We start from the raw sequence: 19763 nt of genomic DNA, 5'->3' as shown, positions 1-19763 counted from the left end.
TTACTCTCCTTCAATATGGGACACCTTTCTTGTCTTCCCTTGACTTTCATGACCTTCACACTTAAAGATTACAGGCCAGTTACTTTGTAGGATGTTCCTCAATTGGGTATGCCTGATATTTCCTCACAATTAGATCTAATCGGGTTATTATATATTTTTGTCAGGAACTACAACAGAAGTGATATTTCAATTGCATTCTATCAGCCTAAACATTATACTAATTTGTCCTATTAATGCTAATGTTAATTTTGATTCCTTGATTTTGGTGATTTCTGCCAGACTTCTGCACTGTAAAATTATTCTTTTTCCTTGTGTAATTAATGAGTGTTTCCTGGGAAAAGTATTTTGAGACTAAAAGTATCCTACTCCTCATAAAATTTTCACCCATAGTGTTTAGTGTTCATTGATGTTTTGTGGCTTAATTGTGACTATGACTGTTACTAAACAGCATTTTCTAACTCCATCATTCCTTCTACATTTATTAGTTGTCTTTTTCTGAGAAAATCTTTTTTCCTCCCAATTTAATTAATTTATTAGTATCAGAATGACTCAGAGATTCCTGTTTTATTCAATGGATTATAATATTTTGTTATTACTGTACTTAGTTTGATGTTCAAATTGTCCCAGATTTGGCCAGTGGGAGTACCTTCAAGCTGACCCTTGTATTCTTTTGACATGTCCCCATTATTATTTGAGCATTCCACACTTTCCTAGCACAACCAGATATTTCCAGTTCACCTTGTACTTTTGATCCCAAGCCCTTGAATCAGCCCTTTCTCCAGCAAGCAATAGTATTTTTTAGTGGAGGATGGTATTTAGAGACCAATACCTGATGGGGTCTGTTATGGGGTGCCACTATTCCCAGGTCCTCTCAGTGAACAGAATTAGGAGGGAAAATATGTATATGTATTATTTTATACCCATACCATATATCATATAATACACACACACACACTCACCCTGATACCTCCAATTCTAACCTATTGTCACAGGATTCATTCTAATATTCTCCTTTTCCGACTTGAGACCCTTGTCTGGCCAAAGAAACCTGGTTTCCTTTACAATATATTTATTTAGCCCATCTCCCTTACATATAACCAGTACTCCGTTGCTGTCCCTCCACCCCTCCCCTCAACCAGGGATGCCTGCTTGGGCTCCAACACCCATGCCAGACCCCCACAGTGGTGCCATAACATAGAACCAGAACCTTCTTTACCCTCCTGAAGCTCCAGTACCCAATGGGCTACTGCTGTTGCTCATCTAACTGGACTCCTACATTCCCCACCAATGGTTTTTAGACTGAATTATTCAGGAAGGAAGTGGGAAGAAGATAGGTAGGCTCATAATTATTTTTCAATTAAGAAGAAAAATATGCTTCAATCATTTTGATGAGGTCTGACTGTCATTTGCAGAAGTATTGTTAGCTACTCTCACTTGTGGCAGAAAGAAAATCAGGCTTCATTATTAAATTAGGTGTGGTTAATCTGTGTCCATTATATTTTTAATGGCTGACATAGCTATGCCAAAAGGAACCATGTTTGAGGTTATTAACTATACATATTTAGGAAACAGAATAGCTGTGTCCAAGAGAACTATTGAGAATCAGAGTTAATTGCTCTGTCCTCTTTGATTAAACAAGCTCTGAAGAAGTACAAGCTTCTAGCTAAAGATGCCCCAGGTACTTGTAGAAAGCCAGGCCCTGTAGCTTTTTAAAATGCTTTTTTTTTTTTAACTTATTGACTTGAGAGAGAGGGAGGGAGGGAGGAAGGGAGAGAGAGAGAAATATCAATTTGTTGTTCCACTTATTTATGCATTCATTGGTTGATTTTTGTATGTGCCCTGACTGGGGATTGAACGCATAACCTCAGACAATACTCTAACCAATTGAGCTACCCGGCCAGGGCTTCAGCTTTTATTCTATTGAGTTGGTTTAAGATTTAAGAGCTATCTTAGATGGAAAATGCCAGATCTTAACCTATGGTGCATGATAGATATTTCACACCAATTCAGAGAGGCAGCAGCATGTAAGACTACAAATTCCAATCCTGCCTGTTTGTACTGCCAGTAGGACCTTATGAAAATTGCTCAGCCTCTTTGAGCCTCAACATCTTCATCTCTAAAATGGAAATTGTAATAAATATTTGTTGTTTTAAGCCACTAAGGCTGGGGCAACTTGTTACAGAATTGTAGACAGCTAATATACTGATAGATGGGGGTATAATTTGAGGTGAAGTTGGAGAGGCAGATAGGAACCAGATCTCATAAAGACTTATAGGTATTGTGAGGACTCAGATTTAACTAAGTCCAATCATAGGCCATTGGTGGTTTTATTCAGAATAACCATCAAAATACTGCTTTAAGTAATCCCTTCACTATGGAATGGTCAAGATGGATGCAGGGAAACCCAGAGGAGGCTATTTCAGTCATGTAAGTGAAAAATGGTGGTGACTTACATGAGGATGGTGACAGTGGAGATGGATGTATAGAGTGAAGGAGGTAGAGGTATCACTAATGACCTTAGGAGTTTTTGTTTGTCTATTTGTTTGTTTGAATAGTTGAAATGAGGATAACTGTAAAAGGAACACATTGGGAGAAATGATGGATGAAGGCAAAGCTTTAAGGAGTATATAAACATAATGTGTTTGAGAAACTGCAAATAGATCAGTATGGTTGGAGTTTATGGTGATTAATGGGAGGAGAGTAGTGAGAAAGGAGGCTGAAAAGAGGCATGCAAGAAAGCCACTGTTTCCACTATAAAGTCTCCGGACTTGATCCAGTGAGCCACTGGAAACTAAAAGATTTTAATTAGGAAAGTGATTGATTCACATTTTAATAAATTTATTTTTAAAAATATTTAATCTATTTTTAGGGAGATGGGGAGGGGGGGAGAAAGAGAGGGAGAGAAACATTGATGTATGAGAGAAACATTGATCAGTTGCCTCTCGCAGGCCCTCAACCAGGGACCTGGCCCTGCAACCCAGGCATGTGCCCTGACTGGGAATTGAACCAGCGACCTTTTTTTGGAACGATGCCCAACCCACTGAGCCACACCAGTCAGAGCTCACATTTTAATTTAAAAAATTCTTTTTTCTAATTGATTTTAGAGAGAGTTAAGAGGGAGATAAACATTGGCTTGCTGCTCCACCGTTCACACACTCACTGGCTAATTCCCACATGTGCTCCTACAGGGAATCAATCCTGCAATGGGATGGGACACATTGGGAGAGCACTCTAACCAGATGAGCTACCTAGCCAGGGCAAATTCACATTTTAGAAAGACAACCACCAGCAGCAATATAGAGTTTGGATTAAAGATGGGAGCTATTGGAAACCAGGATATATTCTGAAAAACTTTCTGGTTTTTAGGAGGCAGCATAATACAGATGCTTCTTGATTTATGATTGGGTTACATCCCCAAAAACCTATCTTAAGTTGAAAATGTCTTAAATCAAAAATATATTCAATATACCTAACCTACTGAACATCATAGTTAACCTAGGCTACCTTAAATAGGATCAGAACATTTTATGTTAGCTTACAGTTGTGCAGAATCATGTAACACAAAGCCTATTTTATAATAAAGTACTATCTTATGTAATTTATATAATTATGTCTTGCAACCTTCATGAGTTTCATCTCAAGAGCAATTGCCTGCTTCTTCTCACCAGAAACAGGAGACACAACAGATGGGTGTTTTGCAGACATGATGAGATTAAAAAATACAATATCCAAAAAATGTGACAACAGGACACTGTAGAAGAGAATATCTGCTGTTTACCCTCTTTCATTGCTGACTGGGAGCTGCAGCTGCCACTGCCCAGCATCACAAGAAAATATCATACTGCATGTTGCTAGCCCAGGAAAAGAGTTGAAATTCAAATACCTTTTCTACTGAATGTGCATCACTTTCACACCATCATAAAGTTGAAAATTGTATGTCAACCCATCCTAAGTTGGGAATTGTCTGTATAGTAGAAAGAACATAAATGGCTTTGAAGTCAGATGGATCCAAGTTCAATTCTTGGCACAGCAAGTTACCATTTATTATGGGTTGAACTGTGTCTCCTCCCTCAAATTCATATGTTGAAGTCCAAGCCCCAGTACCTCAGATGTAACCTTATTTGGAATATAATCATTGCAGATATAATTAAAGATAAAGTTATACTGGGGCAGGGTAGATCCTTAATCCGTATGACTAGTATCCTTATAAAAGGGGAAATTTGATCACAGATACACACACAGGCACAATGCCATTTGAATATGAAGGCACAGATCTACAAGTCAAGGAGTGCCAAAGATTACCAGTAAATCACTAGAAGCTAGGGGTGAGGCATAAACAGATTCTGCCCCACAGCCCTGAGAAGGAACCAGCTCTGCCAACACAAAGATCTGGACTTTCAACCGCCAGAACTATGAGATAAATTTCTAAGCCCCTCAGTTTGTGGTACTTTGTTATGGTGGCCCTAACAAACAAATATACCATTTGTATGACCTTGGACAGATTATTTATCTTGCTGATGTCTAATGTCCTAATTTGTAATATGAGGGTAATTGCATCTAATAGGGTGGCCATAGGATTAAAATGAAATGGCATTTGTACAACACCTGGAACAAAAAAAAGGCATTATATAAATATTATTTTACATTTGTGAAACATTAATGCTACCCAAAGAAAATGGGACATTTCTGGAGATTTTTGGAAAGGCTGACTGCAACCGTCAGAGGCATGTGCACTATACCACCTAAAAGAAACAGGGTGGAGAAGGTGACCCCTTTTTCCTGCTGCACTCTTTAGAGAGGAACCCCAGGGTTGTCTTGCTCCCTGTGAAAATACAGCTTCTTATGGGATAAAATGCTACTAAAAGAACCAAAATACCCTCAAAGGCAGGAAGAATGAGGCTAACTAACATCCTGTAGTGGGGTAAAGGGAGCAAGGAAAGGAGGTGAACAAAGCTAGAGAAGAATGGGCCAGATGCCTTAGGCCTCCAGGCTTCCCAGCTCACTTCCTTAGGTAAAAAGCTTTAGGCTGGGGGTTGTCCTCTTCTCAGCTCCATAAGGGAAACCCAGCAGAGGCCTCACCAGTCTCTGGAATGCCTAGTCCTTTCAGGCAGGAGTCCCTCGCCAAAGCAAACAATCCCAGCTCTCCGATTGTGCTCTGGCTGGGGTAGGGGAGAACAAAGATTCCTTTCTTTGCTTCCCCAATTCTATGCCTCCAGCCAAAGGCACTGTTTACACAATCTTCCTGGTGAAAAATCTGTTCCTTTTTTCTCTATGTTGCAGCTGGGAAAGATTGACTCCCTCCTTGCCTGTTCCTTTTCTCCAGACCCCTGGTTAGGAAAAGTGCCCAATACCTGAACCTACCATCCTCAGATGTCAGCACATTTAGGAGTAACTCCAGGCCGTTTTTTGATTTAACAGACAACTTCAGAGTTTTAGTGGCAGAAAGCCTGTCTAGCTGAGAAACAGAGAGTGGCTGGAGAAATCAGGAGCCGAGCTTATCTCCATTCCAATTTTGTTTATTCCTCCCTCTCATCCCCAAGGGATGTCTAGGTTTTCCCAGGTCCATTTCTATTAGTGAATCAAATGATCCAAATCCAGGGCAGATTTGGGATGATAAGGTGGGGTAGGATGAAACAGTGTTTTCTAGTGAGAAAAGTTTTTCTTGAGCCTTTAATTTAGTAACTCCAGCAGCACATGTTTCCCTCAAGCTCCAAAAACAAAAGCAAGGAGGAGAAAAGGAAGCCCCAGAGTGTTGGAGTCTAATTTTAGTACTGGCAGAGAAATCTAGTGTTAAGTTACTCCTGGTAAATTGGTAACTAAGAAACAGCAGAGATGGAGACAATTTACAAGATCTAGGTCTCCAACAAGAAGTTTAAGGATCTAATTTTACTTACTTCCATAACATGTCCAAGAGGCACATCTCAAGGAAATGTGCCCATTTCACACAGGGAAAGGAACTTAGAGTTAACCAAAGAAGAGTTAACCAAAAGTGACTTAAACCCAGGACTCTGGGACTTTCAATCTGGTCACCTCCACAGGGCCAAGCTGCTATGGGGTTTTGCACTGCACATATTTTCCTTGTGCTAAATCCCCACTGACTATTCTCCTGTTGCTAAGGGAGTTAGAGGCTAGCTGTTTGTTACCCTTTGCAGCTATGTTTTGGAAACTCAAGTCCCTGTTCCATCCAGCTGTTGGGAGATGTGGATAGAAAGGTCTTAAGAGGTACAAGGAAGATGCAAGTCTGTTTTGGCTGATACCATACCTACATATACACACAACCCCTTACCTCCACCCCCAGAAAGATCTCCAGAGTTCATTTCTGTATAAGCAGCTACACAGTTCCTGGAAGGCTCTAATCCACAATGGTTAAAAATATCTATCTTGGAGCCAAAGGTGTACCCACTAAACTTAGCCTGCCCAGAAACCTAGGAATGAGCAGTGGGCTAAAATGAAACCAGGGGTAGACAAAATGCTATCCAGTTGCAAGATAACAAGGATGGTAATTATAAGAAAAACAGGTCAATCACCTTCACTGAGAAATCTAAAAAATTGTCCAGATTTGTCTTTCCCTCTCCTCCAGTGATACCGTGGCCCCTATATACCTGGTGATATGGTATAATACAAGGAGCTTTGATAATGGGTTTCTATCGTTTTACCACTTTCTATTCTATCACTTCCTACCTAGATAACCTTGAGGATTAAGTGATGATTCTTGAAACTGAATCTTAGTTTTGTCATCTGTTTAAAGAAGAAAAAAATATCTACTTCACACAAATGAAATAGCTATGGTAAAAGAACATGACATACTATTTTTGCTTAAAGATCTTTCCATGTTGAGCCATTCTGAACTAGATTAGATTCAATGAAGTTAGAAGGCAGAGGATCAAAGAAGTTAACTTTTAGTTTCCTTTCAAAGTAAAACTCCTTTTGCAGGCTAGAAAATTGCATTTATATTAGTTTCTATTACTACATAACAAATTATTATAAACTTAGTGGTTTAAAACAACATCCATTTAAATATTGAATGTCAAATGTAATTGAAAAATAAAAAGAAAAATAAAACAACACATTCATCTAGGTAGGCCTGCCTGTGTTCTATTCTTAGAGTCTCACAAAGCCAAAGTCAAGGTGTTGACTGGGTTGGGCTTTTATCTAGAGGTTCTAAAGAAGAATCCAATTCCAAGCTCACTCAGGTTGTTGGCAGAATTCAGTTCCTTAGAAAACTGAGGTTCCCATTTCCTTGCTGGCTGCTGGTTAGGGGGTCAATTTTAGCTCTTAGAGGCCACTTTCCAGTTCTTGCATGTGGTCCCCTCCATCCTTAAAGCCAGTGAATCCTTCCTTCACATCTGATTTCTTGTGCCACCTGAGAAAGCTTTTTGCTTTTAATTGCTCATGTGATTACAATAGGCACAGAGACAATCTTCCTCTTAGTCAACTGTGCCATGTAATGTAACATAACCATAGATATAATATCCCATCAAATTCACAGGTTCTGGGGATTAGAGAACATTTTAGGAGGTCATTTTAAAAATTCTGCCTACCAGCCCTGGCTGGCGTAGCTCAGTGGATTGAGCGCGGGCTGTGAACCAAAGTGTCGCAGGTTCGATTCCCAGCCAGGGTACATGCCTGGGTTGCAGGCCCTAACCCCCAGCAACCACACATTGATGTTTCTCTCTATCTCCCTCCCTTACCTCTCTAAAAATAAAATAAATAAAATCTTAAAAAAAAATTCTGCCTACCATAGCACTTATTTAAAAGATCAGAGGAAATGATCTCTTTTGGGGTGGAGGGAAGGAGGTAGTGGGAACAAACCACCTCTAACCAATCATTTACACTGCTGAGAGAAGCCAAGAATTTGAGACGAGGGACCTGACTGACCTCATCCCTGGAATTCTATCTATCATGTCCTCTGCCATTTCTCAAGTGGCCTTTTTTTAAAGATTTTATTTATTTTTAGAGGGAAGGGAGGGCAAAAACATCCATGTGTGGTTGCCTCTCGTGCAACCCTTCTTGGAGACCTGGCCCACAAGCCAGGCATGTGCCCTGTCTGGGAATTGAGCTGGTGGCCCCTTGGTTCACAGGTTGGCACTCAATCCACTGAACCCCACCAACCAGGGCTCAAGCAGCTTCTTTGATCATAATGTACTAGCACTCAAGAGTGCCTTGGGGTAAATGTTAAAAAATAAAGACATTTTAAGGAATGCCTAGAAACTAAAAAATCTTCCCTTGTTTTAGTTTTTCATCCAATGCGCACAACACCAAGTGTCCCATAGTGTGTCCTAAGAATACATGCTGGAAAATGCATATTTTTAGATATGACTCAATAGTTTCATTGCTCAAAACTTGGAGGATTAGGACAATATTCTCTACTTACCAGTGTTATGTTACTCCTCTATTTCAGAACTCAACTCGAGTATTCCTTCACCTCATTTCTCTTGGAGTTAAGAAGGCAGAGCAGCCTCTAGATCCTTGGACACCAACTTAAGCTAAATCAACAGTCTTGTTTCCTGAGCAGCTTTCTTATCTTGATGACCTGAGAAGGCTTCAAAATAATAAATCCATCCTGAAAGGGAGACTGGAACAGGGATCCTCATTATTGCTGTTCAGCATTTAGATGATTTCCCAAGGACACCATTTTCTTCTGATTAGGATGGCACAAACCTATGGACACTGTTCCCCTGGTATAAAAAAAACACAACTGACTATTGAAAAAACTGAGGAGTAACAGGGAAATAAGACTTGCTGCCTTCAGAACCCCAGCATTCTCTCTCCAGATGCCTTTCAACCAAACTTTATAAATTTTGAATGGTCAACTCTCTTTTCTATGATAATCATCCTAGGTATAAGCTGTCTGGAAAATACATGTAAGATGCTCTGAACTCCATGGAAAATGAGAAAGCAAATTACAATCAATATACATTAAACTTTGATGTGTGTTATCTTTATCTTTGTTACTTTGTTCCATCCTTTCCAAATATTTCAGGTGCTTTTGTTGCACACACATAATCCCTGAAATGAGAATTATTATCCCTACTTAGTATATAGGAAGAAATTGAGGTCCTAGGAAGTTATTGGTTCGTGATCTGCCCAATGTCACAGTGGGCAGTTGTATAAGAGATGAGAACTAATACCTCCTGATTTCAAATCACGTGTTCTAACTACAAGGACAAATAGAAAGCTTTATTTCAATAATGTTTTCAAAATTAGAAAACTCTTCAGCAAATTTGCTCTTGGATTCTCGCTACTAAAAACATAGCACTCCTCTACCCTAAATTGTTGGCAACTTGGGTTGCCATCTCTTGGGGCTTTAAAGAGGATCCGGGCTGCCGACTCCTGTTGAAGAAATTTGCTTCCAAGCCTGTTGCAGCACCACCTCATCATTCACCTCAGAGAACAAAAACTCGTGGGCCACCAAGCTGTGCTCTGTCCAAGCCCCTAAACTGTTAAGGGGTTAGCTAGATTCAATCCCAAAGGGCAGGCCAAGGAAATGACAAGGAAAGAAAACACAGTTGACTCTGATCTGATGACTCAGGAAGGGGATAGAAAATGGAGGCAGTAGCGGTTCAAACTCAGGTGAGCTAAAGGGAGGGCTGTTCCTCATCTCCAAATATGTAGATACCTTCCACATACTCTTGGCTGGAGGAACTGTTCCTGTGAGGTCCACTTTGAGCCTCAGCCCAGAATAGTTACTTGGTGATAGTATAGCAATCTGAAAGCCAACTGTAGACAGACTCCTCTCAACCCCTAATCACAGTAGCAAAAGAGCAAGGGTGAATGATTTGGGGTAACCTGTTCCCTGAGCATCTGTCTATCCTGGGGTCAAGTTTGAGCCTGGACTTTAATTTTATAATCATTAATTGAACCAAAAGAAAATGCCTTGTAGTTATCTACATTATGTTTCTGAAAGGACTTTAATACTTAGTTATTTCAAGTAGATGTAAGATAAGGTTTAAAGTTTACTTAACCTTTAGCCCTGGATGGTGTGGCTCAGTGGCTTGAGCACCAGCCTGTGAACTGAAAGGTTGTCTGTTCGATTCCCAGTCAGGGCACATGCCTGGGTTGCGGGCCACATCCCCAGTAGGGGCATGTGAGAGGCAACCTATTGATGCTTCTCTCCCTTTCTTTGTCTGTCCCTTCCCCGCTCTCTGAAAATAAAAATCTTTTTTTTTTTAATTTACTTAACCTTTAGAAAATATTAGTAATTTTTTACCAAACTTGATACTAACCCCACTGTCCAAGGTCCCTGTTGAGGCATTTTTAAAGGAAAAGGTTTGCTTGCTTATTTTGCTTGGGAAAGTAAGTCACCAACACTAACTACCCATGGGGAGAGTCACACATGACCAACAACATGGTGGCAGTCTCACACCCCGTTTCCTCACTTGTGAAGTTGAGCTGGTTGGTCTACATAATTAAATGTGACTAAAGCATTGCTAAGATGCATCATGCTAGACACCTCTGGATATACAAAGATAAAGATGACCAAGTCCTTTCCTCAAAAAACTGACAATCTCTTCCTCAAGAAACTGACAATGTAACAGGGAAGACAAGGCACATACAAACCCATGACTTATCAGACCATACAAGCATTATAAAGGATACATGTTCTACAGTCCTTTATAGGCATTAATGGTCATTGGCTGATGGTGGATAGAAACCAGGTGAAGGCTTCGTGGACATTTAAGCTAAGTCTTTCAGTATAACAGGGAGAGTTTCATAAAGAGAGAAGTGAGATTTGGGGCACAAAAGAGAAATGGCCAAAGGGCAAGTCCTGAAGATAGACAGGAACACAAGAAAAATATTTGGAAAACGACAAACAGTGCACTTTTGGTAGTATATGTGAATAAAACAGAGAGCTGAGGCCAGACTGTTTTTGAATTGGTAAATGGTAAAACCAGTCTTATGCTTAAGGCAGAAATGGTGGGTGAAAATAAATGCTGAAGGGAAGAGACTAGAGACAGAAGGCCAGTCAAGAGGGTACTGCAACAGACCAGGTGGGTGGCAATGAGGGCCTAGCCAGGACAGCCACAGCGGAAACAGAGACCATTAGTCATAATGTTAAGCCAGCCAGCACTGTAAGTTGCCACTGACCCAATCATCTATGGTGAGTAACAGGCCATGGCAAGTGAAAATTATTAAAAAGGAGACCTGATATGAACAAAGCTTTCCTGACACATACTAAAGAACAAGTGAGGCCAGACCCATGTTGAGTTTAGAATTGTCACCACCCTTCAGGCCTTATACTTTCGCCAAGGCACTCAGCCAACTGTGGAAAAGAAATATACACAGGAGACTCAAGAAACATATTATTAATACAGTATTTATTTGTCTTTCCTCTGTCAAACCCTGAGCCAACCACTTTCCCCAGGCTGCCTAGGGAGGTATAGGAAAAGAAACATACGGGGCAGACAAGACATGGGAGGAAGAACTATGGGAGGTGGTGACGGCTCCTTCACATGGCGAAGAGGATGAGAAAAGCCACCATCAGGCAAAAAAGCCCCATGGCCTCTGAGAGGGCAAAGCCCAGAATGGCGTACGAGAAGAGCTGTTGCTTCAGAGAAGGGTTCCTGGGAGAAGGGGAAGAAAAAAGACTGAATTTCTAGTCCACACAAAGCAAAAGAACACCAAAGGTGGGCTCAGGGAGAATTCATCCCTTCAAGCTCATCTTATATAATGAGTCTCTTGGGGTGACACAGCCATGCCCACATTGTTGCCTGGACTCATCAGGGGCTCTACAGAGATGAATGAGGGCAATGGAGAATCTGAATTTGTTTAATACGACCCAGGCACACACATTACCACCTCTGATGGATCACCCATATCATCATCATAACTTAAGACCTCTGGGATGGGACACTTAACTATCCAGGGCCCAGCCAGGATGGAAGTGATATTTGGAGTGACAGGGTTTATCACGGCAGTGGTTTCAAACTTTAAGCAGCAGAAACCCCAAATATGAAACATATAAAAGCCAAACTGCAATGGTAAAAAAAAGTAGGTGAACGTAAAAGCTTGTTTTACTGGTTTCCCCTTCATTCTCTAAGACATTCTCTGGGGCATACCCTCAGAACTCTAGGGCTTTAGGGGCAGTTAGAAAAACATCATTTTAGAGGGTAAGGGAGTCAGAGAGAACATTACCTTTTCTCATTTCAAAATAATCAGAAGAGCCCTGGCTGGTGTGGCTCAGTGGATTTGAGCACTGGACTGCGAACCAAAAGGTCGCGGGTTCGATTCCCAGTCAGGGTACATGCCTGGGTTGCAGGCCAGGTCCCCAGTAGGGGGCACATGAGAAGCAACCATACATTGATGTTTCTCTCCCTTTCTTTCTCTCTCCCTTCCCCTCTGCCTAAAATTAAATAAATAAGATCTTAAAAAAATTTTTAAAAAAGTCTAAAGATTTTCAACTTTAAGAAGCTACAAAATCACCTATAAGGTTTAGATGACATAAATTAAAATTGGATAAAAAATTCCCAGTTCTGCCCTGACTGGTGTGGCTCAGTGGGTTGCACATCATCCCACAAAGCAAAAGTCCTGGCCAAGGCACATGCCTGGGTTTCAGGTTTGGTTCCTAGTTGGAGTGAGCATGAGGCAACCAATCGATATTCTCTCTCACATCAATGTTTCTCCCCCTCTCTTTCTCCCTGCTACCCCTCTCTCTAAAAATAAATAAATAAAATCTTAAAAAAAAAAAAACCCAAAACAACAAAACAGCCCTCCCAATTCTGAAGATCAGTATATATTTTGTATTTCCCTTACTGTCACCCCTGGGAGCCTTCATGGATGAAGTAAAGCAACACTAGCTTTTAAGAGAATTTTGGATACAGAAGCAGGTAGGCTTCTTATTTCATATAAATCCTAAAAAATAAATTTACTTTCCTGAAGACATTAAGAGAACTTGAGGTTCTCTAGAGAATTAATTTACTTCTAACAGTGTGATGCCCAGGATGGTGGGGACCAACTACTCCCAAGTGTCAGGGAGCAGTGGGGCTGGCTGCAGAGGCAGTTTTCCCAGGAGTGACAGAGGGGAATTCCCAGCGATTAGGGAAAAAAAGCAGTGAAGCCACTATATTGATTCTAGAGGGGCTTTAGAGCAGGGGCAGCAAACTTTTCCTGTAAAGGGCCAGGTAGTAAATATTTCAGGCTTTGCGGGCTTTCAGTGTTTTCCCCACATGACCCTTTAAAAAAATGTAAAACCCATTCTTAGCTCAGCTGTACAAAACCAGGTCATGACTCAGATATGACCTACCCACCTTAGTTTGCCTACTCCTGCTCTAAACCAAAGCTGTTCAATAATGTTGTATATGTTCACTGTCCAGTCTAGTAGCCACTAGTCACATGTGGCTACTGGGCACTTGAAATATGGTCAGTGTGACTGAGAAACCAAACACATAAACTTGGTGTACTTTTAATTAACTAATTAAAATTTAAACTCAGCACATAGCTAGTGGCTATTGTACAGGATAGCGTAGCTCTAGATCCCCAAATACGTCTGCCCAGACGTTTGAAAAGCATATCAGAACCAATGGAGAGCCCAACTTACCTGGCATAACCAATGATGAGGCTCCCAAACACAGTCCCAATTCCAGCCCCAGAGCCTGCCACCCCTACTGTGGCAGCCCCAGCCCCAATGAACTTGGCTGCTGTGTCAATGTCCCTTGAAATGGCGCTGGTTTGGAAGCTGCGGCTAGAAATAAGTGAGGTCAGAGGACGTGGGGCTGCCAAGCTGCTGAGGCTCTGTGAAGAAGAGGCATATAGGAGGTAAAATTTTTAGGAAACCCTTTTTTGCTCTGGAAACTTTTATATCATTTAAATGTTTTATGCTATCAAATATCATATTTTCCCCCCAAACAGAATATCTTTTTACTTCCTGGAAAACCTCTTAAAATGTTGCCAAGAACTTTTTAATGCAAGAAATAGACTTCAAATATCTTTAAGATTCAAGAACGTGCCCTGGCTGGTGTGGCTAAGTGGACTGAGCACCTGCCTATGAACTGAAAGGTCACTGGTTCGCTTCCCAGTCATGACACAAGCCTGGGTTGCAGCCAGGTTCCCAGTTGGGGGCATGTCAAGAGGCAACCAATTGATGTTTCTCTCCCTCCTTTCCCCTTTCTCTGAAAATAAATAAATCAAATCTTGAAAAAAAAAAGAAAAAAGATTCAAGGATGTTCTGTAAGACCAAAACCCTAGCCTGTGCCCTGAAGAGAGCATCTTCCTGGGACTAAATGCTCCCAACTGAAGCCATCAGCAGCACACATGGGCATGTGCCACCAGAGCCAGAGCTGAAATACTAGAGCACATATGCTATCAACGAACTGTTCTGTGTTCTCCATCTCCACCTAAAGCCAGTAGCCTTGATCCTTCACTAAATTTTCCTGTGATGACTGCCACCAGCACTCCCCCTACTGGTTCTTCCAGGTAACCCTCCCCACTGCCCACCCCAAAACCACAGGCCCAATTCCACCTGTAAGGTACCTCATCTGTCAGTGTCTCTGTTCGTTTCAGCACCACTGCAGATAGTGACCGGCTCAGCAGCTGAGAGGAGCTCCTGACCTAGGAGGAATGACAAAAGGTCAAGAAGGTAAAGAAAGACTGTGGAGAGGAATTCAGAACCATCCTAAATTGTTACTCAATGCCCCTTTAACTCTCTCAAACTTAAATAGAATCTTGGATTATTCTTTTAGCAAATTCTAGATTCGAGAACCTCACCATTTCTCTTGCTTCCTAGGCTTCTCCTTTGCTTTAAGAGAAGTCTACTTCTTTTGGGGCTACTCTTGCTGTACCCTTTTGAAGGCCTCGAGAAGGGAAAAAATATAAGCCTTGGAAACATTTGCCTCACTCAGTAAGAGAGATTTATGGAGGTGAGGGGAGTGTAGGAAAGAGGGTATGGGGGGATAAATGGTAATGGAAAAAATACAATAAAAATAATGTAAAAAATAAATAAAATGAATTATTTTACTATAAATACATAAAATAAGTATATAAAAAGATGAGAGAGAGATTTACATTGGTAATGGCTAGCCCATTAGAAGGAAGCCAATGACTAGAGCATCTTTCCCTAAACACACCCTTCTGAAGACAGGCACAAAGATCCATGCTCTAAATTCACCCCCTCCTGGTAGCCTTTTCTGACCAACTCCAAGCCAGACGACATGGTAGCTAACAGACAGGGCTTTAGTCATACAGATCTATATTCACCTTAGCTCTGTAATCAGTTGTGTGATCTTAGGAAAAGCCACTTAACTCTAAGCCTGTTTTCTCATCTTTTAAATGGGACTGTATCTCAGAGCTGATTCAAGGAGTAAGTGAGATTATGTATACAAACTGGTAAACTTAGTGCCAGATATAGTTAAATGCTCAATAAATGATACCCATCAATAGTATCACTCTTTTTTCACTACAGATGTATGAACCAATTGCTTCCACTATTTAATAATTTATAATTTCCTCCACGTGGTTGCTTCTGAGTCAAAGGTTTTTCCAATGTGTATTTAGGTATATTTTACCTTCCTACCCACACTTAAGCTCCCAGAGGGGGCTCTTACCTATAGCTCTCCAAAACTCAGGACAAGATTCTATAGACAGTGCATACTCAATCCAAGCTAGGCACTCTATTTCATGTTTACCATTTCTGGTTGGGTTCCAGTTTATAGAAAGTTTTAGGGTACAAATAACCTGATCTTAGTCTAGATTTTCATTTGTACTCTTCTTCTAAAATTGTTGGATGGGAAAAATTAACTGGCTTCCAGGGGCTATGGGGCAGGTAAGCATCCAGGAGGGCACAGCAAAGGATATTCTCCCAACTGTGAAGAACAAGGTGTTACAAAAGAGACAAGATGCCCCTCTTTAAAAACTCTCCTAGAAAAGGGAGGTACTCACCAAGGTGGGGGTGGAGACAAACTTGGCGCAGGTGTACATTTTCAGGAAATGAGGGGCTGTGGCAGGAGAGCTGGAATTACAGAAGCAGCATTGTAAACACTGTCTTTTTACTCACCAAAGGACATCCTTATTAGCAAAAAAGTGGCCAGAGAGCAGAGTGACTGACCTCAAGTCTTAGAAGAGATGAAATTAGGACCCTAAGTCAAGATTTCCTTATAATCAAGTGACTTGATTACTCTGGTCTAAGCAAGTAGCCTCTTGGTTCCAGTTTTAAGACCTGTTATTCATTTCCATAGATTCATGATTGAGGTTGTCAGAGAAATTTCCTCAGAGCATCCTTTGTCTCAACTTTCCTGTTTCTATTCAAAAGGAACCCTTTTCAAGACCTCATTGTCTGGGCTTTTTACTAAACACTCTTGGGAGTTATTTGTAGTAGGCCAAGACACTGGAAGGGTCCCCAACAATCTTAATTACTTTTAAGTATCTGATTCCCAATTTCCTACATCAATTAAGTGAGGAAGATCAATGAGGAACTTTGCCACTATTCTAATTAGCAATGACTACTAAAGTACCTATTTTCACTATCACATTATGGGGTATTGTTTTATATCAATATCTAAAACAATGCTGATGCTTTGTAGGTGCTTAAGTTGGTGGAACTGAACTTGTCTGAGAGGAATAGGTAAGTTAAACATCTAAAGGCAGGGTTTCTCCAAGTGAAGTGAGAAGCCCACCTGAAGTAGTTATCTAGGGGTAAGGATGGTATATGTATTAAAAATGCTCTTGGGTCCCCCCTTAGATGTTCTGGGTCAATACCTCTGGGGTTAAGGCCCAAGTACCCTGTATTTCAAACAAGCTTCCCAAATGATTCTTAGTTGCACTGAAGGCACCATCTAAAAACCAGTCTTGAAATTACGATAGTGGTAAAGCCAGGAATTGAACTCTTCTCACTCATAACTGAATGCTTTCTAAGATGCTAAAGGTTAAAATACTCACTGATTACTTAGGCCTGTTTAGTGACACTTCCTTAATGAGTTGGACTCATGTTTTCTTAGGTTACACTTCCGAATCCAGAATCTTTAAGTTACTTTTAGATTAATGGATAGCTTCAAATCTTATCCTGTCGAGAACTCTGTTTTCTACCTATGTGTAACGCTAACCCAATTTTGTGCAGAACTATTCAGGTTTTCTTGGATCAAAATCCAAAATTTCTTTGAAGCTTTAAAAAAGGGAGGATTGTTTTTTTTCCAAGGAATTAAACCTCAATATCATTTCTAAAATGTAGTTTTTAGGGGGATTAAATGAAATGACTTCTGTAAAGAGGGTAATGTGGTGCTGGCAAGTGAGACCACAAAGGGTGGCAATTAACAGAGCCTTGCAAGAAGTGCAGATTGCTCCACTGGTCACCTAATCTTGGCAAGTTTGCAGCTGTTAGCCTACAACACTTCAGGCAATGGTACCATCCAGAATCAAAAGACCTAATTCATCACAGGTTTCTTCCTCCCTTCCTGAGTTACAGAGCTGCTGACTTAACCACTCCCTTCCTTAAACGTTCTTTTCCCTCTTGAGGGCAAAGTCTAGGGACTCTCATTAAACCCTAGAGGAAAGCTGGCAGGTACAGATTATCCCATGCAGGTCCCACCCTCCCTTTTGGGCCTGCTGCCTGTAACAGAAACCTCACTATTAGCCCACCACTTACATTTTCCCCCAACTACAATAGAGTGACAGGAAGAGAATGGTACCGGGAGACAACCCAAGGTTCCAAAGAAACCGGTCTGTTTTCTGCCATAGCTCTCCCAGATAACAGCCTGAAGGGAGTGTCTTGGCTGTTTTGTTCACTTCTACAACGTTGACAATTTTTTTTTTTGAGGGGTGCTGACTAGAGGGGTTGGTGGCTTTATATGATCCACTATCCCCATTGCTCGGCACCTGAGGTCCTGTAGTCTGGAGATTTCAGGGTAAAGAAGACACGGAGTCAGCAGGAGAGAAGAAAGCAGAGATAGGAGAGGAGAGTCTGGGCTTGTGAAAACTCTAAAGGGGTAGGCGAGTAAGAAACGAGCGTTTGTAATGGTTGGGTCGGAACAGGTGAAATGAACCCTCTAAGACTTGACTTTCGCCAGCTCCAAGGAGCCCTCCCCCAGAGCCATCCAAGATGGCGCCACTCCCGCGCGGCTGGAGGTCACCGGCACGCGGAAGGGGCAGACCTTAAGGCGCGGGGATACCGGGAGGGAGGAAGGGCATGAGGACCCGGGTGGGAGCATGCAAGGTAAGGGCCTCAAAACATCCGCGCGAGAAAAAGGTATCCGGCGCGCGTGCGCGGCACAAAGCAAGCACGAGGGCCCAAGCCTTACCTGCTCCCTGTGCGGAGAAGACAGAAAGGGGAGGGGAGCGGGAAGAGCGAAAGGAAAGCTTAGCGCATGCGCGGATCGGACCAACGAGTCGCCCCACAACGTTGAGGTGGCCCTCGTCCGCCACTTCTGTGGTGGCCTGCGGCCAGTCGCTCCACCTGGCGTTGGAGAGGAGAAACTGCAGGTGCAGCTGACCGTGTGCAGAAGTGAGAACTGCCACGCACAGTTTAAATCGATCAGTAATGTGGCCTGCGATTTGGTCTGCACAGCTTTTGGGGTTCTGGCCTCGCTTCCCCTTCCCGAGCATGCACAGTCACAATGAAAAAAAAATCTACCAGAAATTCACCATTAAATAGCACACATCAGGATTGGGGTTCAGTGCTCAAACGTAGCAGGAGAAAAATGAAGACATGGAATTCCTGCCTTCTGTTGCTCCTGGAGCCCTGGTTTTATGGGTAGGTAACCCATTTAATGGGGAATAGTCGGTAAAACGCCTTAGCTGCCTCTGGTAGCTTTGCCTTTATTTTCTTCTCGCTCTTAATTCCAGTGATTACCAATGAGGAAACCAGCATCAGCGAAGCAGAAGATAGGGGATCAAGATGACTGGGACTCAAGCACCCTGACCCTAAGTCCTGAGACAGTCGAGGAATGACGGGTACCAAGGGACCTGCAGTGAGGTTGCGAAGTCACCCCAGGCATGCCCATGCCTCTGCCAGGCTTCATCTACTCAAGATGAGATAAGCAGACCCCCAATGTCGTGGTCGCATGAAAACTTCTCAGCTTCTCCCTCGTGCCTTTCCCCTCATCCTGTCCTTCCCCTAAGTAAGGAAGTGGGGGGGCTTGCAGGCCCTCATTGCTTCTTCTAGGCTTGTGTCTCGTAGATAGGTTATGACCGGCCTTTAGAGGACGGTGGCAAGGCCTACCTCGTTCCCCTCATGTCCAAACCCCAGCCGTCTTGGCATCGTCTTGAACGCAACACGAGAAAGACGGGGAAAGCTCACCAAACCCCCATAAAAAAATAAAAAATAAAAAGAAAGGCGCGGCTGTAAATAAAGCCAAATCCGCCGGCCTCTGAGGGGCTGTTTGTCCTCCCCTCCTTGGCCCCGTCCTTCCCGCAGCCCCCTCCCGGTTCCCCGGCCCCGCGGCGCCCCGGCCCCGAGCTCCTCCATTTAATCGGATTTGGGAGAAGGGGAGGATAAATCACGGCAGCAGCTTTACGGTCCCGGAGGAGAGGCGAGCCGCAGCCAGGCACACCCCGGCCGGCGATAAAAACCGCCGCTGAAAGCCCACGGAGCAATTTCCCGGGACCCCGAGCGACGCCATTACAGGAATGTAATTTTGCCCGGATGAGGCCCGGAGTTTAATTATCCTCGCGGAGGAATTTCAATGCGGCCAATCCATCTTGCAGGCGGGCGGCAGAGGGATTTATATGGGCCCGTTATTTCACACCGATCCTCCATCTGCATTTTTATGGCCCTGAGCTCCTGCAAAGGGGTGGGGGGAGGAGTGGGGAGAAATCGGAGAAGCGGGCAAAGAGAGAAG

General features: G+C 42.4%; 1 protein-coding gene across 1 annotated transcript; it reads right to left on the bottom strand.

Annotated features, from left to right (window-relative positions):
- Window positions 1-11297: 11297 nt before the first annotated feature.
- Window positions 11298-19173, bottom strand: ATP5MC2 (ATP synthase membrane subunit c locus 2). The gene is given in 7 exon segments (XM_028532606.2): window positions 11298-11564; window positions 13538-13731; window positions 14470-14547; window positions 15874-15943; window positions 18225-18261; window positions 18264-18379; window positions 19145-19173. Coding segments are annotated over 7 exon segments (624 nt in total). The 5' UTR covers window positions 19159-19173; the 3' UTR covers window positions 11298-11449.
- Window positions 19174-19763: the final 590 nt, after the last annotated feature.

This window comes from Phyllostomus discolor, chromosome 2, assembly GCF_004126475.2.
Source record: "Phyllostomus discolor isolate MPI-MPIP mPhyDis1 chromosome 2, mPhyDis1.pri.v3, whole genome shotgun sequence".
NCBI classification, from domain to species: domain Eukaryota; kingdom Metazoa; phylum Chordata; class Mammalia; order Chiroptera; family Phyllostomidae; genus Phyllostomus; species Phyllostomus discolor.
The sequence above is the reverse complement of the archived record's forward strand: the minus strand, read 5'-3'. Positions and strand labels throughout refer to the sequence as shown.